Source organism: Hyla sarda, chromosome 12 (genome assembly GCF_029499605.1).
Source record: "Hyla sarda isolate aHylSar1 chromosome 12, aHylSar1.hap1, whole genome shotgun sequence".
NCBI classification, from domain to species: Eukaryota; Metazoa; Chordata; class Amphibia; order Anura; family Hylidae; genus Hyla; species Hyla sarda.
This window is the reverse complement of record NC_079200.1, coordinates 77,386,077-77,406,375: the sequence shown is the minus strand read 5'-3', so window position 1 is coordinate 77,406,375 and position 20,299 is coordinate 77,386,077. Positions and strand designations below refer to the sequence as shown.

Genomic DNA, 20,299 nt, shown 5'->3' with positions numbered 1-20,299 from the left:
TTCTACATAGAAGCGATGTGCGGCAGACAGGCGAGGGGAGTGGTGGCGGGTGCAATCCTGATACTAAAAGCATCAAAGATGCGACACGGAGTTGAACCCCCTCTGTCTCAGCAGAAGTTTGGGAGATTTTGAGGCGTTCCCCTGATTCTCCTGTCATATGATTAACCTCCTCCATGTGTCAGACCAGCACGCGAGTATGTTCTTGGCCAAGGGATACATCTATCCATGGACTTCCCTATGTTTTCACCGACACAGCCAGCGTTTATCTGTTTACCTCCAGCACCGGGGTTGACCCACACAACTTTAGTCGGTGCATCGGCTTCTGGTCTATCCCCTCTAGCTCCAGTTTGTGTACCAGCTCCCACGGTTCCAGAAGTAGTCCCTGCCTCTCCAGTCCAGGCACTGACAGTTTCTGTTCAGCTGATCCCGGATCAAGTCCAAGCTTCAGTCTTTGATGAAGAAGTACCTGTGGAGCTTCCAGAGGTCCATCCAGTTCCTGACTCTCCAGAGGTGGTGCTGCGCAGGTCCCAGCGGTCTGCTCAAGGCCAACTGCCCGCTAGATACCGTGAACAAAAGCATTTATGTATATAATAGTCAGTAGTCAAAAACATACTATTATTGTCTAGTCATTAGAAAGTATACCATTTCATGTACAGAAAGCCAGTAAAATTACAAAATAGTCAGTAATGTTTATACTATATATTTTTTTACATAAAATGTTCATATGTCATATTCAATTAGGACTGTAGCCATATAGTCAATGTATATTCAGTCCACACCAGTCTACAAAATGCTTTATGTCTAATGTCTATTATTCCTGTCCAATGTGCTCAGGGTTCTCTTGTGGCCAATGAGATTCCCCTGAAGGACCTAAGTAGCACATGGAAGTGGCAGAGCTTTTGTGTACATATGTAATATTGTCATGTGTTGTAAAAAGGTAATTAACTGCAAACTAAATGTTACGGAGAGAAGTAGCGTACATGCCGATGGGCCCTGTTAGCACAGGCATCAGGGTAGAGAGCCTCAGGTTGCCCAATCCATACTAACTATAACCAAGCAGTTGTAAAGTCAGAAGAAACTTAGACAAAAGTGTTGTTGATTTCACCCTAGTTCAAACCCCCATTGTATGTATGTATGTAGGTTGTTTAAAATGCTACATGAACTCTTTTCTTCAGTTCACTAGCCCTGTGCAGGACATTCACTAAAAATGCCCCAGGAACTGTTTACGCTTGTTTTGGGCCAGTGGCCTAGTCCGTCACCCATCTTCAAGGACTTTACGCCGAGGACGGCTTCATTTGAGAGGGGGAGTTTGTGGTGGCCCAGTACAGAAGTGGCTCTTCTGTACACTGTTTGGTCCTTTCAGGTGGACTCAGTCCCTGTCCCCTGGCCCCACACTGCTCAGGACTCTTGTCACACTATGGTTATCTACAGGGTTAATGTGTTGTATTTAAGTGAATGTCTTTTACCCCTTAAGGACGAACCCATTTTTTACATCAATGACCAGGCTTTTTTTTTTATTTGACATGTATCTCTCTAAATGGTAATAACTTCAGAATGCTTTTTATGAGCACAGCGATTCTGAGATTGTTTTTTCGTGACATATTGTACTTTATATAAGTGGTGCATTTTTGTTGACACATGCAGCATTTTTTGTGCAAAACGTCAAAATATCGTGAAAAACTGGAAAATCTCTGGCGTTTAAAAAAAATATGTTATAGTGTACACTGTGCGTTAAAAGTGATGTTATATTAATTCTGTGGGTCAGTACGATTATGGCGATACCCATTTTATATAGCTTTCTATGTTCTTTTTCCTTTTCTGAGAAAAATTATTTTTCTGCCATTCATTTTCCAACAGCCGTAACTTTTTTATTTTTCGTCCGACGCCATTTAGTAAGGGCTTATTTTTTGCGGGATGAGCTGTACTTTTTATTGGTATAATTTTTGTGCTACATGCTACCTTTTTGATCTTTTTTATTCCACTATTTGTACCCAAAAATTTTATTTTACGGCGTTCACCGTGCGGGTTAATTTACATGATATTTTTATAGTACACGTCATTATGGATGTGGCAATACCAATTATGTATATGATTTGTGTTTTTGATCTTTATTGGTGATAATACAGGGCTTTTATTGGGAAAGGGGCTTTTATTTTTTTTTACACTTCATACTTTTATTGATTTAAGAAATTTTTATTTTATTTTTTACACTTTTTAAAGGTTATACTATGTTGCAATACATTTGTACTGCAGCACAGTATGACCTGATGAGCTGCACACACTACAGCCTGTGCGATCCAGCCTCTGGCTGGATCTCACAGGCTTCCGTAGCAGGCAGACAGGAGGTCATGAGCCCACCTCCTGCTGCCATAGCAACTGACGGCGACCCGCGATCGTATCGTGGTGCTGCCGTTGGAGAACAGGGGGAGTGCGCTGTTGCTAAGTCATGTAACCAGGGAAGGTGTCAGTGACCAGGTGACTTGTGGGTGACCTATAGGACCCCTCAAAATTGCTCCTTGGGAGGAGCAAGTTAGTGGGAGTTTTAGACCTTGCTGAGCTGAGAGTGTCTGGTGTCCTAGGGGAGACACGCAGCCACGCTTCCACCATCAGCAAACCCCTTTAGATGAAAGTCAAAACCTGGTAAGCAACCACAGGGGAGAAGTCTAGTCAGTCATAGTCCAGGCTATTCAGCCTGCTAAAGTCAGCGTGGGATTGCATAATTCAGTCCAAGTCCACTACAAGTCCCAGCGAGCCCGCAAGTCTCCTAAAGTCACTGGTCATCTCCTTGGGCCTAACTGAGCTGTAAAGACTATAGCACCTGTCTGCCTCAGTAAAGCTGCATTTGTTCTGGAACCAGTGGCCATACCTCGGGTGGTGTAGAGGATAACCTTGCCCTGGCATCACGAACACAAAAAAGTTAATGCCATCTGTCCCTAGGGTAATAACATCTTCCCTTCATCAACACCCTCACCACACAATATTTGCAGCTGACCTGATAACCTTTTGCAAAGGATAAACACAAATAATAATAATTGTGCAAATTGTCTTGGATCGAATTCACCCCTCCCCCATTGAGGTTGTCTCTACCACATACAAGGTTTTAGATACTTTAAAGGAAACATATCTTCAAGTGATTGAATCCATGACACAGAAGGGTATAAATCATGTGCACAATTGCTGGAGTGTACTAATGCTGTGTAACCTGACAATTATTCAATATTCCTCTCCCTGGAGTGTTCATCAAATTTAATAAATCTCTTCTACATAGAAGCGATGTGCGGCAGACAGGCGAGGGGAGTGGTGGCGGGTGCAATCCTGATACTAAAAGCATCAAAGATGCGACACGGAGTTGATCCCCCTCTGTCTCAGCAGAAGTTTGGGAGATTTTGAGGCGTTCCCCTGATTCTCCTGTCATATGATTAACATGGGGCTAAGGAGCTGGGACCCCACAATTTTCCACCTAGCACAAGTCAATTTCCGCAGAGCAGTGGCAGGGTATTTGAGGTCGGCTAAATAGAGAGGTTTTCTATTTTTATGTCCTTAAACTTTCTAAGACAGTTTGCATATAAATTTCTCACCATCTCTGATTGCTGTTAAAAAACATCATAATTCTTGCTGGCATCCATAGGCTGAAAACAGGAGAGAGAGATCTGTGCATCTGATGTATATACCTTGGGTTATGTTCACACATGAGCAGAATCAGGAAGAAAAATTCCATCGGAAATTCCATTGCAGCAGAATCCTATTGCTTTCCTTAAGATTCTACTTTTCTAAAGAAAATTGCAGAACTTTTTCATTATGATGTATAATCTTCATTTACATGAGACTTAAAAACCTATTTAAAATAATTCAAGGCCCTTTTAGGGGTCAGACGTTGACTTAAAGGGTGGCTACCTATAGGGGCACTAGAGAGTGGTCTTTAGAGGCATAAATTATAGCTTCAGAGTCCCAATGCAAAAACTGTAACAGTGCCCTATGTCTCTACTGTGTGCCATTGGGCCCCTCTGCACCCACTATAGCTACGCCCCTGGTTGTCTTCTTTCTAAGCAGACATCTTTTTATACTTTTCTCAGGGAACCTCCTTATTTTTCTGCTCTATGAATCCAAGAGAAGCATCTCCCCATTAAAGTCAGCACTCATTTATTTTCGGTCAGGGGTTCAAGATCCCCCAACTTCTGAATGATATCCCAACAAATCTTTTATTAATACAAGTCAAAACAAAGTATACTAAAACTTACATGACCCCCCTCCCCCAAGGTCTCCAGCTGGTTGCAGGGTTTCATCCATTGTGATTGATCCTGCCATCTGCTTTTGTTGCCCCTACATCTTGACGGCTGGGGACATCAGTCTGTGGTGTCTTACTCCTGTTGGATGCCATCCATCCCGCCTCACTTCTAATCTGCTCCATATAGTCATTAATAATCAGATCTAATTAAGACGCGCATTAAAAGCCAGTTAAAGTTAATTTAACGTAAAAATTCCAATCGGGTTTTATTAGATTTTCCTCATTAAATTAGCGTTATGGATTTTTAACGGATGTCTTAATTATACATTATTATCATCTGATAGGAGACTGAAGCCGGGTCTTAAGTCAATGGACAGATGTGTTACTTATGTTTTTATGTGTTACTTTTGCAAAGGCCGTGCAACGTGTGCCCATAGAAAATAAGGAAAAACGCCCCCTGTTGTATCCAGACGTGTCTTAAATATTCTTTCAGTAACTTTGTGGATGCCCTTTGCAAAGAGGATTCTGGTGCTATGACTGATAAGCCTTCATGGATAGTTCTTGCATCTTTGGCTCCATGATACAGCTGTCCGGGGATCTGAAACTACTAAGCTGCTCTAGTTCAATTACAAATTACCCCCCAAAGCATCTCTGTTAGAATGGCGGCAAGTCCTGGTCTGACTAAGGGTCTGATGACCTGAGCTGATAGCTGTCAGTATGGGTCATCATATCCACATTCGGGCCAGAACTTTGTGTCTGTATTACACCAGTGTGAACCAAACCTCAATATTGATGGCCTTTAGTAAGCTTTTACCTTTTTAATAGTGACAAAGAGCCACTTCCTATAATCCCCACCCATCGGGAGCTGTACTAAGAGGCAGTGCCAGGCACCATGATACAACTTTATGTACAGAGCTGTCAGTGTGTAAACGGGGACTCCATGCAGCAAGCACTTCATTTTACTGGGGGGGGGGGGGAGTCCAGGTGAGAAGAAATAGGGAAGGTAGGATTAAGTACTGTGTGGGGGTCTTAAAGGGGTACTCTCCTGGAACACATTTTCTTTTTAAATCAACTGGTGCCAGAAAGTTAAACAAATGTGTCCATAACTTCAATTTAAAAGTCTTAATCCTTCCAGTACTTATCAGCTGCAATATGCTCCACAGGTAGTTCTTTTCTTTTTGAATTTCCTTTCTGTCGGACCACTGTGCTCTCTGCTGACACCTCTGTCCACTTTAGAAACTGTCTGGAGCAGGATAGGTTTGCTATAGGGATTTGCTCCTGCTCTGGACAGTTCCTGACATGGACAGAGGTGTCAGCAGAGAGTACTGTGGTCAGACAGAAAGGGGGGGGGGGGAAGAACTTCCTCTTTAACATACAGCAGCTCATAAGTACTGAAAGGATTAAGATTTTTTAATAGAAGTAATTTACAAATATGTTTAACTTTCTGGCACCAGTTGATTTAAAAAAAAAATTCCAGCAGAATACCCCTTTAATGCTTGGGTTCTCATGCCACGGCTGTTGCACATGGACAAAGCCATGCTTCATGACTTTACCAGTGGTATTATGCAGCAATTGGCCACCACATACCTTAAAGGGCTAGTCAGGTAAGAGAAAAATTGGGGACGTTGTGTGTTGTTTGTTGACAAGTTGGTGGGAATTGTATTGAAATTTGAAAGGAACTGTGTAAGACAGAAATTGTGACACTTTACCTAAGATCCTGATGATGTTATGGGACCATGAGGTCAGCGCTGGGCAGCTGTTTGATGTATGATGCCAAGGGGTGTGGCCTAACTGATGTGTAGATCCACACTACAGCTGGGCAGCAGGTCTGATATGGCTGTTCATAGGGTGAACGGTCACAATTTTGTGTCAGACTCCTGATGTATGTTTCGAAATGTTAATGTTGAATAAAGCAATGGTATAAGCCTCTGAATTTTGACAAAACACAGATACTTCTAGCAGTGGGGTAACAATAAATTTGGGGGCCCCCCTGCAACACCTACTGAGGAGCGCCCCTAAGCTCCTCCCCCACAAGGTATGCCACACCCACACCAATATACCCCACCCATACCAAATTGCTCCACCCATACTGATATGCAATGCATAGGCATTTTCTGTGGACGTATGAAGAGCATCAGTAAGTAATACTTACATGTGTTGTTTTTTAAATATCACTATAGTGTACAATATATAGAAAGGAGGTATGGAATAGCGCACAGTGTTAGGGACTTCCAAGTCCATGGGTGCCAGTCCTCAAGCTTGACCAAGGCTATGTAATGTGGTGACTGGGGTGTTGCAATGGTGATGCAGGGTCTGGTGGTATTAACCCTTAATTGTCGTGACGCCAGGGTGAGGTTTGCTAGTAATAGAGGTCCTGCGGCCAACCGACTGACAAACGGCAGGGATAATAAACGGAATGTCCACAGCAGAATTTATGAGATAACTGGAAACTTTTACTTGAACTTGTATGCAACAGTCTTTACAAGAGAACAGCTTCTTCTGAGGTAACCGGGATGCAGGTTCCTCACAGGCTTTGCTGGGACTGATAGTAATGAGCTTTAAGTAGGCCACTGTGCTACTAATTATAAGATTTGAGTAGAATAGTAGTCACACAGGATTTGTAGGATTGAGCTTTATAACCCACCATTTTAGTGGCTGCTGGTTCTTTAGGCTTTGGCCTAGATGCGATGAATTTAGATGTGCTGAATGTGCTTTGCTTGATAGTCTGGCAAGAAGAGAGATGTAGATACTGCTTTGTTTTTGGGGTGCCTTACTAATTGATTGAGGACAACTGGATCTTTATGGGGGTTTATTACAAGCTACACATATACATATAAATACAAAGGGGGAACCTGACTAATTAAGGGATAGGGGTGCAAGGAAGAGGGGAAGGTGAAAAGGAAAGGGGAAGGAAGTGCTCTCTCTCTATCTCATCATCCTATAAGTAACAATATATAGCAGTCATCCACACACATAACCCATACATTGCCCATCCCAAGACATCTCCATGGCCAATCAGAACAGTTACAGTTTATTTGCATTGCAATCAGTTCTTGTCCTTTTGATGTCTTCTTGAGTGGGGGGTCTTCTTTGTTGTCCCATACTGTGTTGACAGATATCCAAGTTTCCTTGAGAATCACACCTTGGTGGGCTGACAGGATGATTTGCATTCCATTGTATCCCACACCGCAGGGGCTGGTTTTATGGCTTATATTATTGGAGGTAACAGGAACTGTAGCTCACCTCCATTCTTATCACTCAGGTGTCAGGCTTATCGTATGGCTTTAAACAGGATGAAAGCAAATGATTGTCTAATCAGCTGTTTGCATCAACCACAATTCCTGCAGACACCCTACACCCATTCCATCCATGAAATTCCACTGCATTCCATTATATTTGAGTCCATAATAAAAACACATCAAAATTATATTAGTGTGGCCAATGTTGGCTGCAACATACGCCCCTTTGGGCCTGAATGGCACACAAACACTTGGGCCACACCCAAAATGAAGTCCACAGTCTTCTGCACAGTCCTCTAGATTACAAAAGTCCACTTAACTTCTGGATCCTCCTCAGGGCCATACTGGTAGAGGTAACAATTTTGAAGAGACTGGGCATAAATGAACATCACACCATTCACTCACATTCACACTCCTATCAATGGGTATCTAACAACATAAATTATATAAAATATCATGTTCCCCTATACGCACAGCTACCTGTGTCATTGGCAGATACATAATAGTAAAAGACAATATCATGATTACATGTATAAAACAAACTCATAAGCTGAAACTGTATCCATCGGGTTTCTCATTTCTTTGAACAAATTAAGTTTATGGGTATATGTTCCATGACATCATGTTTTGGCACTTTCCATTGAATGTAATTTGCCATGTTTGCACCAGCTGATCTCTCTTGGTGACCAGTAGATAGACCATTGCTTTTTAATTGTTAATAGGATTATTTGAAGAAATCTTTGACCGACAGAGGGATTAATTTAGTTGCCATCACATGTATGGCTTATATACACATCCAGGAACCAGCACATGGCAATCTTGTCTTTGCTTCACAAAGGATCCTGGGAACAAAAGAACAAGAGCAGTATCAGATTCTTAGCAGTATAATGTAATATATGCTATAACATCGAACTTCCTACATAAGAACCTTTCAAGCAGTTGCTGTAACCTGATTGCCTAATAATTCTAAAAATTCTGACCCATGGTCCATATAGTGCCTCCTCCATTCATTGTGTCCTAATAACCAGATCCAAGCTGGGTTCCTTCTTGCTAGTCTAACATTAAGACATATCCCTAAATAACTGACAGGGAGGAAGACATTTCCTAGATTTAACAAGCAAGGTAAACTCCTGAAATGGCTGCACTCGCTTTATCCCTGATTGGGCTTGTTACACCAATTCCCTTATATATAACCCGAATGCATGCAAATGGGAAAAATGTTTCACAAAAATCATTAAAATCTTTAATACCAATTAACTTTTTTTTTTTTTTTGGACCAATAAACATTTTAACGCCCCTTTGGTACCAAAAGGAAAAAACAAAATGGTACCAATCAAAAAATAAAAGGTAGAATGCATTGGAAGAAAAATATTTTTAGGGAAAAAGCAAAAAAAAAATAAAAAAAATCTAAGCAATGAACACAGCTGTTTCAAAAGCAAAAATATATGCTTAATAGAAAAAAACATACTCCTGGTCATCTGGAGCATAAAAGAAATAACATAATGCCGACACAAGATACACAATGAACAGGACATAAACAGACAACATAAAACATATCATAGATTAACTCAACTTTTATCTATCTCATGATGCATCTTTAGGTAATTCTGAGTAAAGGTCTAATCAATTCTATAGCATTCACACTGGAATCCCAGATTTGTAGTGGTCGCTCTTCATACATTTCAATTATCAATCTTCAGCTCATGATTGAAGTCTGTGATCTGTTTGGAAAAAGACATAAGAAAACAAACAAACATACACCTACAAAAGACACTTAAAAGACACTTGTCTAGCACAACACCTCCACATCACAATGGGATGTTAATTTGTATAATTGTTTGCAAACAATTGACCCTCTACACTTGAGCTCATTGATAAAACCACGTGGACTTTAAATGAGTGAATTGGCCAAATACACTAGATTATTTACTAGAATAACCAGTTTCATTTGTTGACGTCTCACAGTTTATAACCTGTTGAAGAAGCATAGAGATTAGTATCTTTGCTGTAACATCACATGACAATGGTGGTCAGTCTGTAAAGAAACACAAACACAATTAGAATACAAAAACTCACATGTAAAACAAATATAGATCTGTCATTTATATCTATACCAATATGTCCATATCTAGCACAACAAAGTTCCTCAATGTTTACCAACACATATTATCACACTGTGCTGTGCTATTAATCAATAGGGGTAGAGCAATCTGTGACCAACTCAAGAATAGTAAAAATGGCAGATTTCCCCATGGATTGTACATTGGGATATTACTGCCTGCCTTTTGCTGTTCACAAGGGGATGTGTCTTTCTGTTTCTTTGTCTCTACTTTATTCACATTAGGCGACTGTTTTGTTGGGGATTTTGATGCAAATGTAACAGGGTTAGTCTCCATATCACCCATCTCTTCACACCTTTGTGTGACCTCTTTATTCTGGGTGGTATTCTCCCCCTCAGGCTGAATGCTGCTAACCTCCTGCTGTGATGAATTGTCTATAGGCTCAGAATACACATTAGATGTCTCACAATATCTTTTAATATGTCCTGGTCTCCCACATTTGTAACAATATCTAACCCACCATTTCCTCCTAGGTCTATACACAACAGATATGTTTTCAGGTGTCTCATTCCTGTCTCCAGACCCTTCACACCAGTCCCTCAAAATATTGATAAATTTCTCATGGGAGCTGGTATTTCTCAGCGCCAATCTCGTGGTGTAATCTACGTTACATCTATTTGCCATGGAATAGAGGAAATTGGTATCATCCTGAGACATTTCTGGGCAGTTATAAACAGACTTATATAGGGAGAGATAATCATTACAAAACATGACCGGATCATCACATCGCCTGAACCGCAATTTTCTTAGGGCATCTTCACCCCTAATGTCTCGCCCACCCAAAACATGCTGCAGCTCCTTCCTCCTGAATTCTGCACCTCTACAGTCATTATCTATGTGGGCACATGTTAACTGCGCTGCCAGTGGCCCTGGAAGCCAAGCTCGGAGCAGAGACCAGGCATCTTTGTTATCTAGGTGATACTGCTTCACTACAGCTTCAAACCTATTGGATAAAGTTATGGGTGATTCGCTAGTATTACAGTCTCCAATAACTTTACACAAATGGAGTCTGTCCTGGATGGTCAAAGCTGGAGGACTATCAGCTACCATGCCTGTTACCTCGCCCCAATCTATAGATGAGATTGTGCAGATATTTGTTGCTTCACATTTATGCAATGTAAGGGACCGAATGTGCTGCTCTTGGCTGACTAGCTGGGATCTTGCTTTAGACAGCTGCCCTTCTAAATCAGCTATCATCACCTCCATCTGACTAATTTTATTCTCTAAAGACAATAAATGGGACCTGTTAGAGCGAACCTTAAGCTCATACCTCTCTGCCAACTCCACCAGCCCTTTGTTACTTTCGGTTAATTCCTCTATTTCTGCCTTTAAATGTCCCAATTCATTACTGGACTCTGCAGAAATTTCAAGAACAGACTCTGCAATCTTATCTAAACTCTCTTTCATCTGCCTCCTCTCATTCTGCCACTTGGTCTCCTTCTCTTCCGCTATCTCCTTAATTTTCATAAGCAATAAGATTTCATTACCTAACTTTTCTTTCTTCCACTTCTTGCTATTCTTTTTACAATCAATGTTACCATTATACTCCTGGCACTGCATCCTCAATGCCAAAAACTGATCTCCCAGAGACCCATCTACACATGTCTGGTACTTAGCAGAGGCATGCTTCTCCACAAACTTCTCCACAAGTTCCATATTGACAATACAGTAATATACAACAAACAAAACTAACAATGCAACCACTCCTACACCAACAAGCAAATCCTAGGCCTCACCTGACCAGTAACTTATCTAGAACAATGGTCTCTCACAACATATATTCGGCCTACTTCAATGTAAAACTCACTTCTAAAAACACAAAATAAGTCACACTTCCTATACAGCCATAAGTAATCACTACCAATAAAATGTCATACACAACCTGATTAATAGTTACACCAAACTTGCTAGGATCAGCTTACAAATAACATAAATGAAACAATACACTCACCAGGATTTCCTTTGTATCCAAGATCCAGATTCCTCGTTTCTCGATCTTTTCCTCTTAGAAATTTGGATCAAAGCAGATTCCTTTCCTGTGGATCCTCTGTGGAATTTTAAATCACAGTCCCATCTGGGGTGCCAAATGTAGAAACTGCTTTGTTTTTGGGGTGCCTTACTAATTGATTGAGGACAACTGGATCTTTATGGGGGTTTATTACAAGCTACACATATACATATAAATACAAAGGGGGAACCTGACTAATTAAGGGATAGGGGTGCAAGGAAGAGGGGAAGGTGAAAAGGAAAGGGGAAGGAAGTGCTCTCTCTCTATCTCATCATCCTATAAGTAACAATATATAGCAGTCATCCACACACATAACCCATACATTGCCCATCCCAAGACATCTCCATGGCCAATCAGAACAGTTACAGTTTATTTGCATTGCAATCAGTTCTTGTCCTTTTGATGTCTTCTTGAGTGGGGGGTCTTCTTTGTTGTCCCATACTGTGTTGACAGATATCCAAGTTTCCTTGAGAATCACACCTTGGTGGGCTGACAGGATGATTTGCATTCCATTGTATCCCACACCGCAGGGGCTGGTTTTATGGCTTATATTATTGGAGGTAACAGGAACTGTAGCTCACCTCCATTCTTATCACTCAGGTGTCAGGCTTATCGTATGGCTTTAAACAGGATGAAAGCAAATGATTGTCTAATCAGCTGTTTGCATCAACCACAATTCCTGCAGACACCCTACACCCATTCCATCCATGAAATTCCACTGCATTCCATTATATTTGAGTCCATAATAAAAACACATCAAAATTATATTAGTGTGGCCAATGTTGGCTGCAACAAGAGAGAATTTACAGACTATAACCCTTTAAATAATAGGGGGCTGGACTAAGCTCATTGGTCAGCAAACCTGTAAGTCCTGAACTCAGTAAACTCTGGGTACGTCACATGACCCAGAAAGGTCCTTAATCATATATACATTTACAACTGTGGATCACATGACCTGGGAAGGTCCTATACATTTATTATACCTAGACATTAAATAATATACATGTAAATACAATTATATGAGGCGACCAATGGGCAAGCCCTGCAGGAGAGCCCTGTGGAGATGAAGGAGCTCTAGCTGAGGGGACTTTAGACAGGGACAGGACGAAGTCCTGTACCGGGACACCACAGTAACAAGTAGAAAGAGGAATGAAGATGGCACTCCAATGATGTGGTGTCCAAAAAAGCGTGAAGTCTTATTGGCCCATCAATATACAAGGTGATGCTTGAGAAAGACCTTATTGTTAGGTCAAAACGTTGCATCACCTTGTATATTGATGGGCCAATAAAACTTCACGCTTTTTGGACACCACATCATTGGAGTGCCGTCTTCCATCTTCTTTCTACTGTTGTGTAAAACATATAGGGGGAGTTTTATCAAAACCTGTGTTGCTGAAAATTGGAGTAGTTGCCTATAGCAACCAATCAGATTGCTTTCATTTTTAAATAGGCCTCTGAAAAGTGAAAGAAGGGATCTGATTAGTTGCTATGGGCAATTGCTCATATTTTCCGCTACACAGGTTTTGATAAATCTCCCACATAGACTTTAATATTAAGCAAATATGCTACAGAACTCTCAATTAAAAGTTAAAGGGAAAAGCAATTTCTCAAAACTCACACCACTTTGGGGGGGACTGTACTTGACTTCTAGTAACCCCCTCCAGTTTAGCGATCACATAATCCATACCACTGACGTCCTCCAATCCACATGACCATCACGACCCGATGTATAACCATAGGATTTATTATATTAAATATATTAAATACATCCGATAAACTGTAGCCAGTAGCAACACGTTTATGGGGATATAGCAAACTTCCCCCTTCCTCAGGCTTAACTAAAATGACGATTATACAGCACATTTATACTTACTGACTCATTGCTCCTCCCTTCTATTTTCCATCCACCTCCACTTATTGGGGCGGTGTCTGGGTATAAAGCAAATCGCTTTATACAAAAGAGTAAGGATCAAAGAAAAAATGATAAATATGATTGATCCTACGAGGTGGACATTAAAACACCTCAAAAAGAGTTCAAGGATAGGTAATTATGTTGTCCAATTAGTAAAACAGGGTACTATGCAAAATGTATAAATGATTTAATATACAATAAATTAAAATACAATCAAACTTATCAATACAAAACCTAATAATACACAATAGCATGCAGTACACAATTTCGGCCACAAGATGGCTCTACCACAACAAAACTGTCTCTATCACCTTAACCCCTTAAGGACTCGGGTTTTTCTGTTTTTGCATTTTCATTTTTTCCTCATCACCTTCTAAAAATCATAACGCTTTCAATTTTGCACATGAATTTCCATATGATGGCTTATTTTTTGTGCCACCAATTCTACTTTGTAGTGACATTAGTCAGTTTACAAAAAAATCCACGGCGAAGCGGAAAAAAGATTCACTGTGTGACAAAATTGAAGAAAAAATGTTGTAACTTTTGGGGGCATCCGTTTCTACGCAGTGCATTTTTCGGTAAAAATCTAATCTTTTTTGTCTTGTCCACAGTGCTCTCTGCTGACACCTCTGTCCGTGTCCAGAGCAGCATTGGTTTGCTATGGGGATTTGATTTTCTCCTGCTCTGGACAGCTCCTGAAACGGGCATCAGGTGTCAGCGGAGAGCTCTGTGGACAAGACAAAAAATAAATTAAAAATGAAAATAATTTTCTCTGTAACATACAGCTGCTAAAAAGTACTGGAAAGGTAAAGATTTTTGATAGAAGTAATTTACAGATCTGTTTAATTTTCTGGCACCAGTTGATTAAAAAAAAATAATTCCCACCGAAGTACCCTTTTAACCCCTTAAGGACTGAGCCCTTTTTCACCTTAAGGACTGAGCCCTTTTTTGCAATTCTGACCACTGTTACTTTATGCATTAATAACTCTGGAATGCTTTTACCGTTTATTCTGATTCTGAGACTGTTTTTTCGTGACATATTCTACTTTAACAAAGTGGTAAATTTTCCTCATTACTTGCCTCCTTTCAATCCAAATATTTCATGAAAATTTTGAAAATTGTGCCTTTTTCTAACTTTGAAACTCTCTTCTTGTAAGGAAAATGGATAGTCCAAATAAATGATATATTTATTCACATATACAATATGTCTACTTTATGTTGGCATCATAAAGTTGACATGTTTTTACTTTTTGTAAACATTAGAGGGCTTCAAACTTCAGCAGCAATTTTTCACGAAAATTTCAAAATCGGAATTTTTCAGGTACCAGTTCAGTTTGAAGTGGGTTTGAGGGGCTTTCATGTTAGAAAAACCCCATAAATTACCCCATTATAAAAACTGCACCCGTCAAAGTATTCAAAATTACATTCAGAAAAAATGTGTTAACCCTTTCACAGGAAAAGCAGCAAAGTGAAGGAGAAAATTCAAAATCTTCATTTTTTACACTCGCATGTTCATGTAGAGCCATTTTTTGAATTTTTACAAGGGATAAAAGGAGAAAAAGACCCCCAAACTTTGTAACCCCATTTCTCTCAAGTAAGGAAATACCTCATATGTGGATGTAAAGTGCTCCATGGGTGCAATAGGGGGCTCAGAAGGGAAGGAGCGACAATGGGATTTTGGAGAGTGAATTTTTTTGGAGAGTGAATTTTGCTGAAATGGTTTTTGGGGGCATGTCGCATTTAGGAGGCCCCTATGGTGCCAGAACAGCAAAAAAAAAATAAACACATGGCATACTATTTTGGAAACTACACCCCTCAAAGAATGTAAAAAGGGGTACAGTGAGCCTTAACACCCCACAGGTGTTTGACGACTTTTCGTTAAAGTCAGATGTGTAAATGAAATTTTTTTTTTACTAAAATGGTGTTTTCCCCCCAAATTTCACATTTTTACAAGGGGTAACAGGAAAAAATGCCCCCAAAATTTGTAACCGCATTTCTTCTGAGTATGGAAACACCCCATGTGTGGACTTCAAGTGCTCTGCTGGCGCACTACAATGCTCAGAAGAGAAGGAGCCACATTTGGTTTTTGGAGAGCAAATTTTGCTGAAATGGTTTTTTTTGGGGGGGGGGTGGGGGCCATGTTGCATTTAGGAAGCCACTATGGTGCCAGAACAGGAAAAAAAACACATGGCATGCTATTTTGGAAACTACACCCCTCGAGGAACGTAACAAGGGGTACATTTTTTTAATTTTTTTCACTAAAATGCAGTTTTCTCTAGAGGTGCACCGAAATGGAAATTTCAGAACCGAAACAAAACCGAAATAAAAAAAATGTCCGGCCGAAACCGATACTGAAACCGAAAATGACTACTCCCCGTCTTCTGGTAAAATGCAGCGCTCCGCTCATTAGATTAGATTAGATTCCCCACATTAGATTGCCAGCTCCCCCACATTAGGTCGGGAGTTCCCCCACATTAATAGGCAGCTCCCCCACAATAGTAGGCAGCTCCCCCACAATAGTAGGCAGCTCCCCCACATTAATAGGCAGCTCCCCAACAATAGTAGTCAGCTCCCCCACAATAGTAGGCAGCTCCCCCACATTAGGTCAGCATTTCCCCCACAATAGTAGGCAGGTTCCCCACAATAGTAGGCAGTTCCCCCACAATATTAGGCAGCTCCCCCCCAACAATATTAGGCAGCTCCCCCCACATTTGTAGGCAGCTCCCCCCCACATTAGGTCAGCAGTTCCCCCACAATAGTAGGCAGCTTCCCCCCACCCCACAGACATACAGCTTCCAGCCATATACAGTGTATGGCTAGAGGCTGTATGTCTGTACTGCTGCCTCCACAGTGATCCGGTCACCGCTCCTTGGAATGGAAGTCGGGGGACATGAGCATTTACAAAGCCCCTCCGTGGTGCCAAACCCCCCCCCCACATGTGACCCCATTTTGGAAACTACACCCCTCACAGAATTTAATAGGGGTGCAGTGAGCATTTACACCCCACTGGTGTTTGACAGATCTTTGGAAAAGTGGGCTGTGCAAATGAAAAATTACATACAATTCTGTCAGACACCTGTGGGGCGAAAATGCTCACTGCACCCCTTATTAAATTCCGTGAGGGGTGTAGTTTCCAAAATGTGGTCAGCAGTTGGAGGGGGGTCCATTGTTCTGGCACTATGGGGGCTTTGTAAACACACATGGCCTTCAATTACGATCAAATTTTCTCTCCAAAAGCCCAAAGGCGCTCCATCTTTTCTGAGCATTGTAGTTCGCCTGCAAAGCACTTTACATCCACATCTGGGGTATGTTCTTACTCAGAAGAAATGGGGTTACAAATTTTTTCCTATTTTCCCTTGTGAAAATGAAAAATTTAGGGTAACACCAGCATTTTAGTAAAAAAAAAAATGTTTGCTTCATTTTCCTATCCAACTTTAACGAAAATTCGTCAAACACCTGTGGGGTGTTAAGGCTCACTATACCCTTTGTTACATTCCGTGAGGGGTGTAGTTTCAAAATGGGGTCACACTTGAGTATTTATTTTTTTGTGTTTATGTCAGAACCACTGTAAAATCAGCCACCCCAGTGCAAATCACCAATTTAGGCCTCAAATGTACAGAGTGCATTCTCACTCCTGAGCCTTGTGCGTCCACAGAGCATTTTACGACCACATATGGGGTATTTCCGTACTCAGGAGAGATTGCGTTACAAATTTTGGGGCAACACCAACATGTTAGTGTAAAAATTTTGTAGACCCCAACTTTTCCTTTTCATAAGGGGTAGAACGAGAAAAAGCCCCCCAAAATTTGTAACTCAATTGCTCCCGAGTACAAAAATACCCCATATGTGGCCATAAAAACAGGGCTCCGAAGTGAGAGAGCGCCATGAGCATTTGAGGACTAAATTAGGGATTGCATAGGAGTGGTGGACATAGGGGTATTCTACGCCAGTGATTCCCAAACAGGGTGCCTTCAGCTGTTGCTAAACTCCCAGCATGCCTGGACAGTCAGTGGCAGTTTTTATTGGAGGGGAACAGTGTAAGGGGGTGTATATGTAGTGTTTTACCCTTTATTTTGTGTTAATGTAGTGTAGTGTTTTTAGGGTACATTCATACGGGCGGGTTTATGGTAAGTTTCCTGCTAGGAATTTGCGATGCGGCAGAAAATTTGCCGCAGCTCAAACTTGAAGCAGGAAACTCACTGTAAACCCGCCCGTGTGAATGTACCCTGTACATTCACATTGGGGGGGGGGGGGGGGGGGCAAACCTCTAGTTGTTGAAAAACTACAACTCCCAGCATGCACTGGCAGACCATGCATGCTGGGAGTTGTACTTTTGCAACAGCTGGAGGCACACTGGTTGGAAAACCTTCAGTTAGGTTCTGTTACCCAACTCAGTATTTTCCAACCAGTGTACCTCCAGCTGTTGCAAAACTACAACTTCCAGCATGTACTGATCGCCGAAGGGCATGCTGGGAGATATAGTTATACAACAGCTGGAGGTACGTAACTACAACTTCCAGCATGGCGAGACAGCTGTTTGCTGTTCGTGCATGCTGGGAGTTGTAGTTTTGCAAGATTTAGAGGGCCACGGTTTAGAAACCACTGCACAGTGATCTCCAAACTGTAGCCCTACAGCTGTTACAAAACTACAAATCCCAGCATGCCCAAACAGCTGTCTGGGCATGCTGGGAGTTGTAGTTTTGCAACATCTGGAGGGCTACAGTTTAGAGACCACTGTATAGTGGTCTCCAAATTGTACCCCTCTAGATGTGTCTAGGCAACTCACAGACTTCCGTAGTCTGCACCAGGGAGCCAGCCACACGTCATCGCCACCCGCTGCCGCCACCACCGCTGCCGATGTTAAGTGACCTCTGGCGCTGGTCACAGGACAGTTCCCCCGTTCTACCCGGACAACTGTGGGTGGGCAGAACTTTAACCCCCCACCCCCGACCTGCTATTGGTCGGTCACTTCTGACCCACCAAGAGCAGGGATAGGAGGGGTGGCACCCCTGCCACCTCATTCCTATCCCTTCAGGGGGATCGTGGGTGTCTTGGACAGCCCCAATCCCCCTTATTTTCCAGGTCACGGGAGACCCATATGACCCGGAATCGGCGCAGATCACCGGTCTGGATTGACCAGCGATTTGTGGCGATTGCTGACATTGGTGGGTCTCAGGACTCCTCCAGGAGTTTGCACGGGGTGCCTGCTGAATGATTTCAGCAGGCATACTGGTCCAGTCCCCAACCGGCTAGCGGGAGGGACTGGATTTCCCAAGGATGTACCCATACGCCCTCAGTCCTTATGGACTCTAAAACGGGGGACAATGGGTACACCCTCAGTCCTTAAGGGGTTAAAACACAAGAGGGCAGCAGAGCCACCCTGAATATACACACACAACTATTTGCTCTGCCCAGACTATAACCAATCTCAGATATCTGGTAGTATAGTCTCACAAATTACCTGGCTTAATATTAACTCCCCAGAATATGGATTCCAGGGCAGAGATTTTCCTCTGAGTCAATTTAGATGCAATATTTGGTAATATGCATCTTTACTGAATAGCTCTAAATAATGACTTGGCACCTTTAAAACTACACCTCCGCAGTAAAACAGGAATTACTAAATATCAAGGCAGTTAATTATAATCCTTACTACAGGTAATAAAGTTATACTTTACCAGATATCTGGGCCTAATAGGTTCAGGAATGCAAAAATATGGCAGGGTCTTTAGGAAGGTCAGCTCTTTGGATCTCCTCTGGTCTCTCTCTCATGTGGTGTCTGTTTGATAGCAGATCAGGATTTTTTTTAAGCTCTCTCCTCCACAGGTTTTTAAAACTTTCTTTATCTAAAGCCCACCCTCATCAAATATGATGTCATCTGGTGGGATTCTTACAATTTAACTTATGCTATTCCTAGGGTTAACTATAGGGGGCAATCTGTGACAGGGTATTGACTTTAAGAACAGCCATATTTTCTATAATTGGGGTATAGGTATGTCATGTGACTATAATATTTATGCAATCTATTTAATATAACTATTTGATGTTCCTGTCCAATTAGATCAGAATAATATCCACATATCTAAACCTCAAATAGATGACTGGAAATAGATGAATATTATGTATTATGTGGTATCCACATGTGTGATCAATCTGCATGGCCAGTATCTTAATATGCCTAAATCCTATATAACATTTGTATAGTCATCATAACTACATTTTATACTGTGGTATATCATAACACTACTAGTGGATACTACCATAAGAAAGTATATGAAATATATTGTTTAGATATATCTACCTATAGCTACCATAATATAATATGATATCCTTGCCCATTTAACCTAAGATAATATTATTCCTGAATTAATCAGGCAACTGAAATGATAAGATTGGACACAGTTATGCTCTGCGCTCCGGCCAGACACATTGACCGTGAGCACTCCCCTCCCCTGTCCTCCACTGCCGGCGGGGCTGGGATTCGCATCACGTGACGCAACCACATGCGGATTCCAGCCTGTCACTCACATCTGCTCTCTGTTGTCCCTCCAGTCCTCTCGCAGCAGCAGCATGCATGCCACCGCCTCCTAGGGCGTGCGCATGCGCCAGAGCTCTAAGATTTAAAGGGCCAGTGCACCCATAATTATCATCTACATCTGCACCTATCCTATAAGTATCAGCACCTCTCACTAATCCCTGCCTGATCTTTGTTTGCCTTAGTGCCCTAGTGAAAGCGTTTGTAGTCTTGCCTTGCCGTGTTCCTGACCCTTTTGTTCCGTGACCTGACCTTGCTCC

At 41.7% G+C, this 20,299-nt stretch overlaps 1 protein-coding gene across 1 annotated transcript; it reads right to left on the bottom strand.

Annotated features, from left to right (window-relative positions):
• Window positions 1-262: 262 nt before the first annotated feature.
• On the bottom strand, window positions 263-11,334 carry LOC130296301 (posterior protein-like). Its single transcript, XM_056547691.1, has 3 exons — window positions 9,740-11,334; window positions 4,325-4,428; window positions 263-556 (listed from the first exon to the last, which is right to left on the bottom strand). The coding sequence occupies exons 1-3, from the start codon at window positions 11,238-11,240 to the stop codon at window positions 263-265; spliced, it is 1,899 nt and encodes a 632-aa protein (XP_056403666.1). The 5' UTR covers window positions 11,241-11,334.
• Window positions 11,335-20,299: the final 8,965 nt, after the last annotated feature.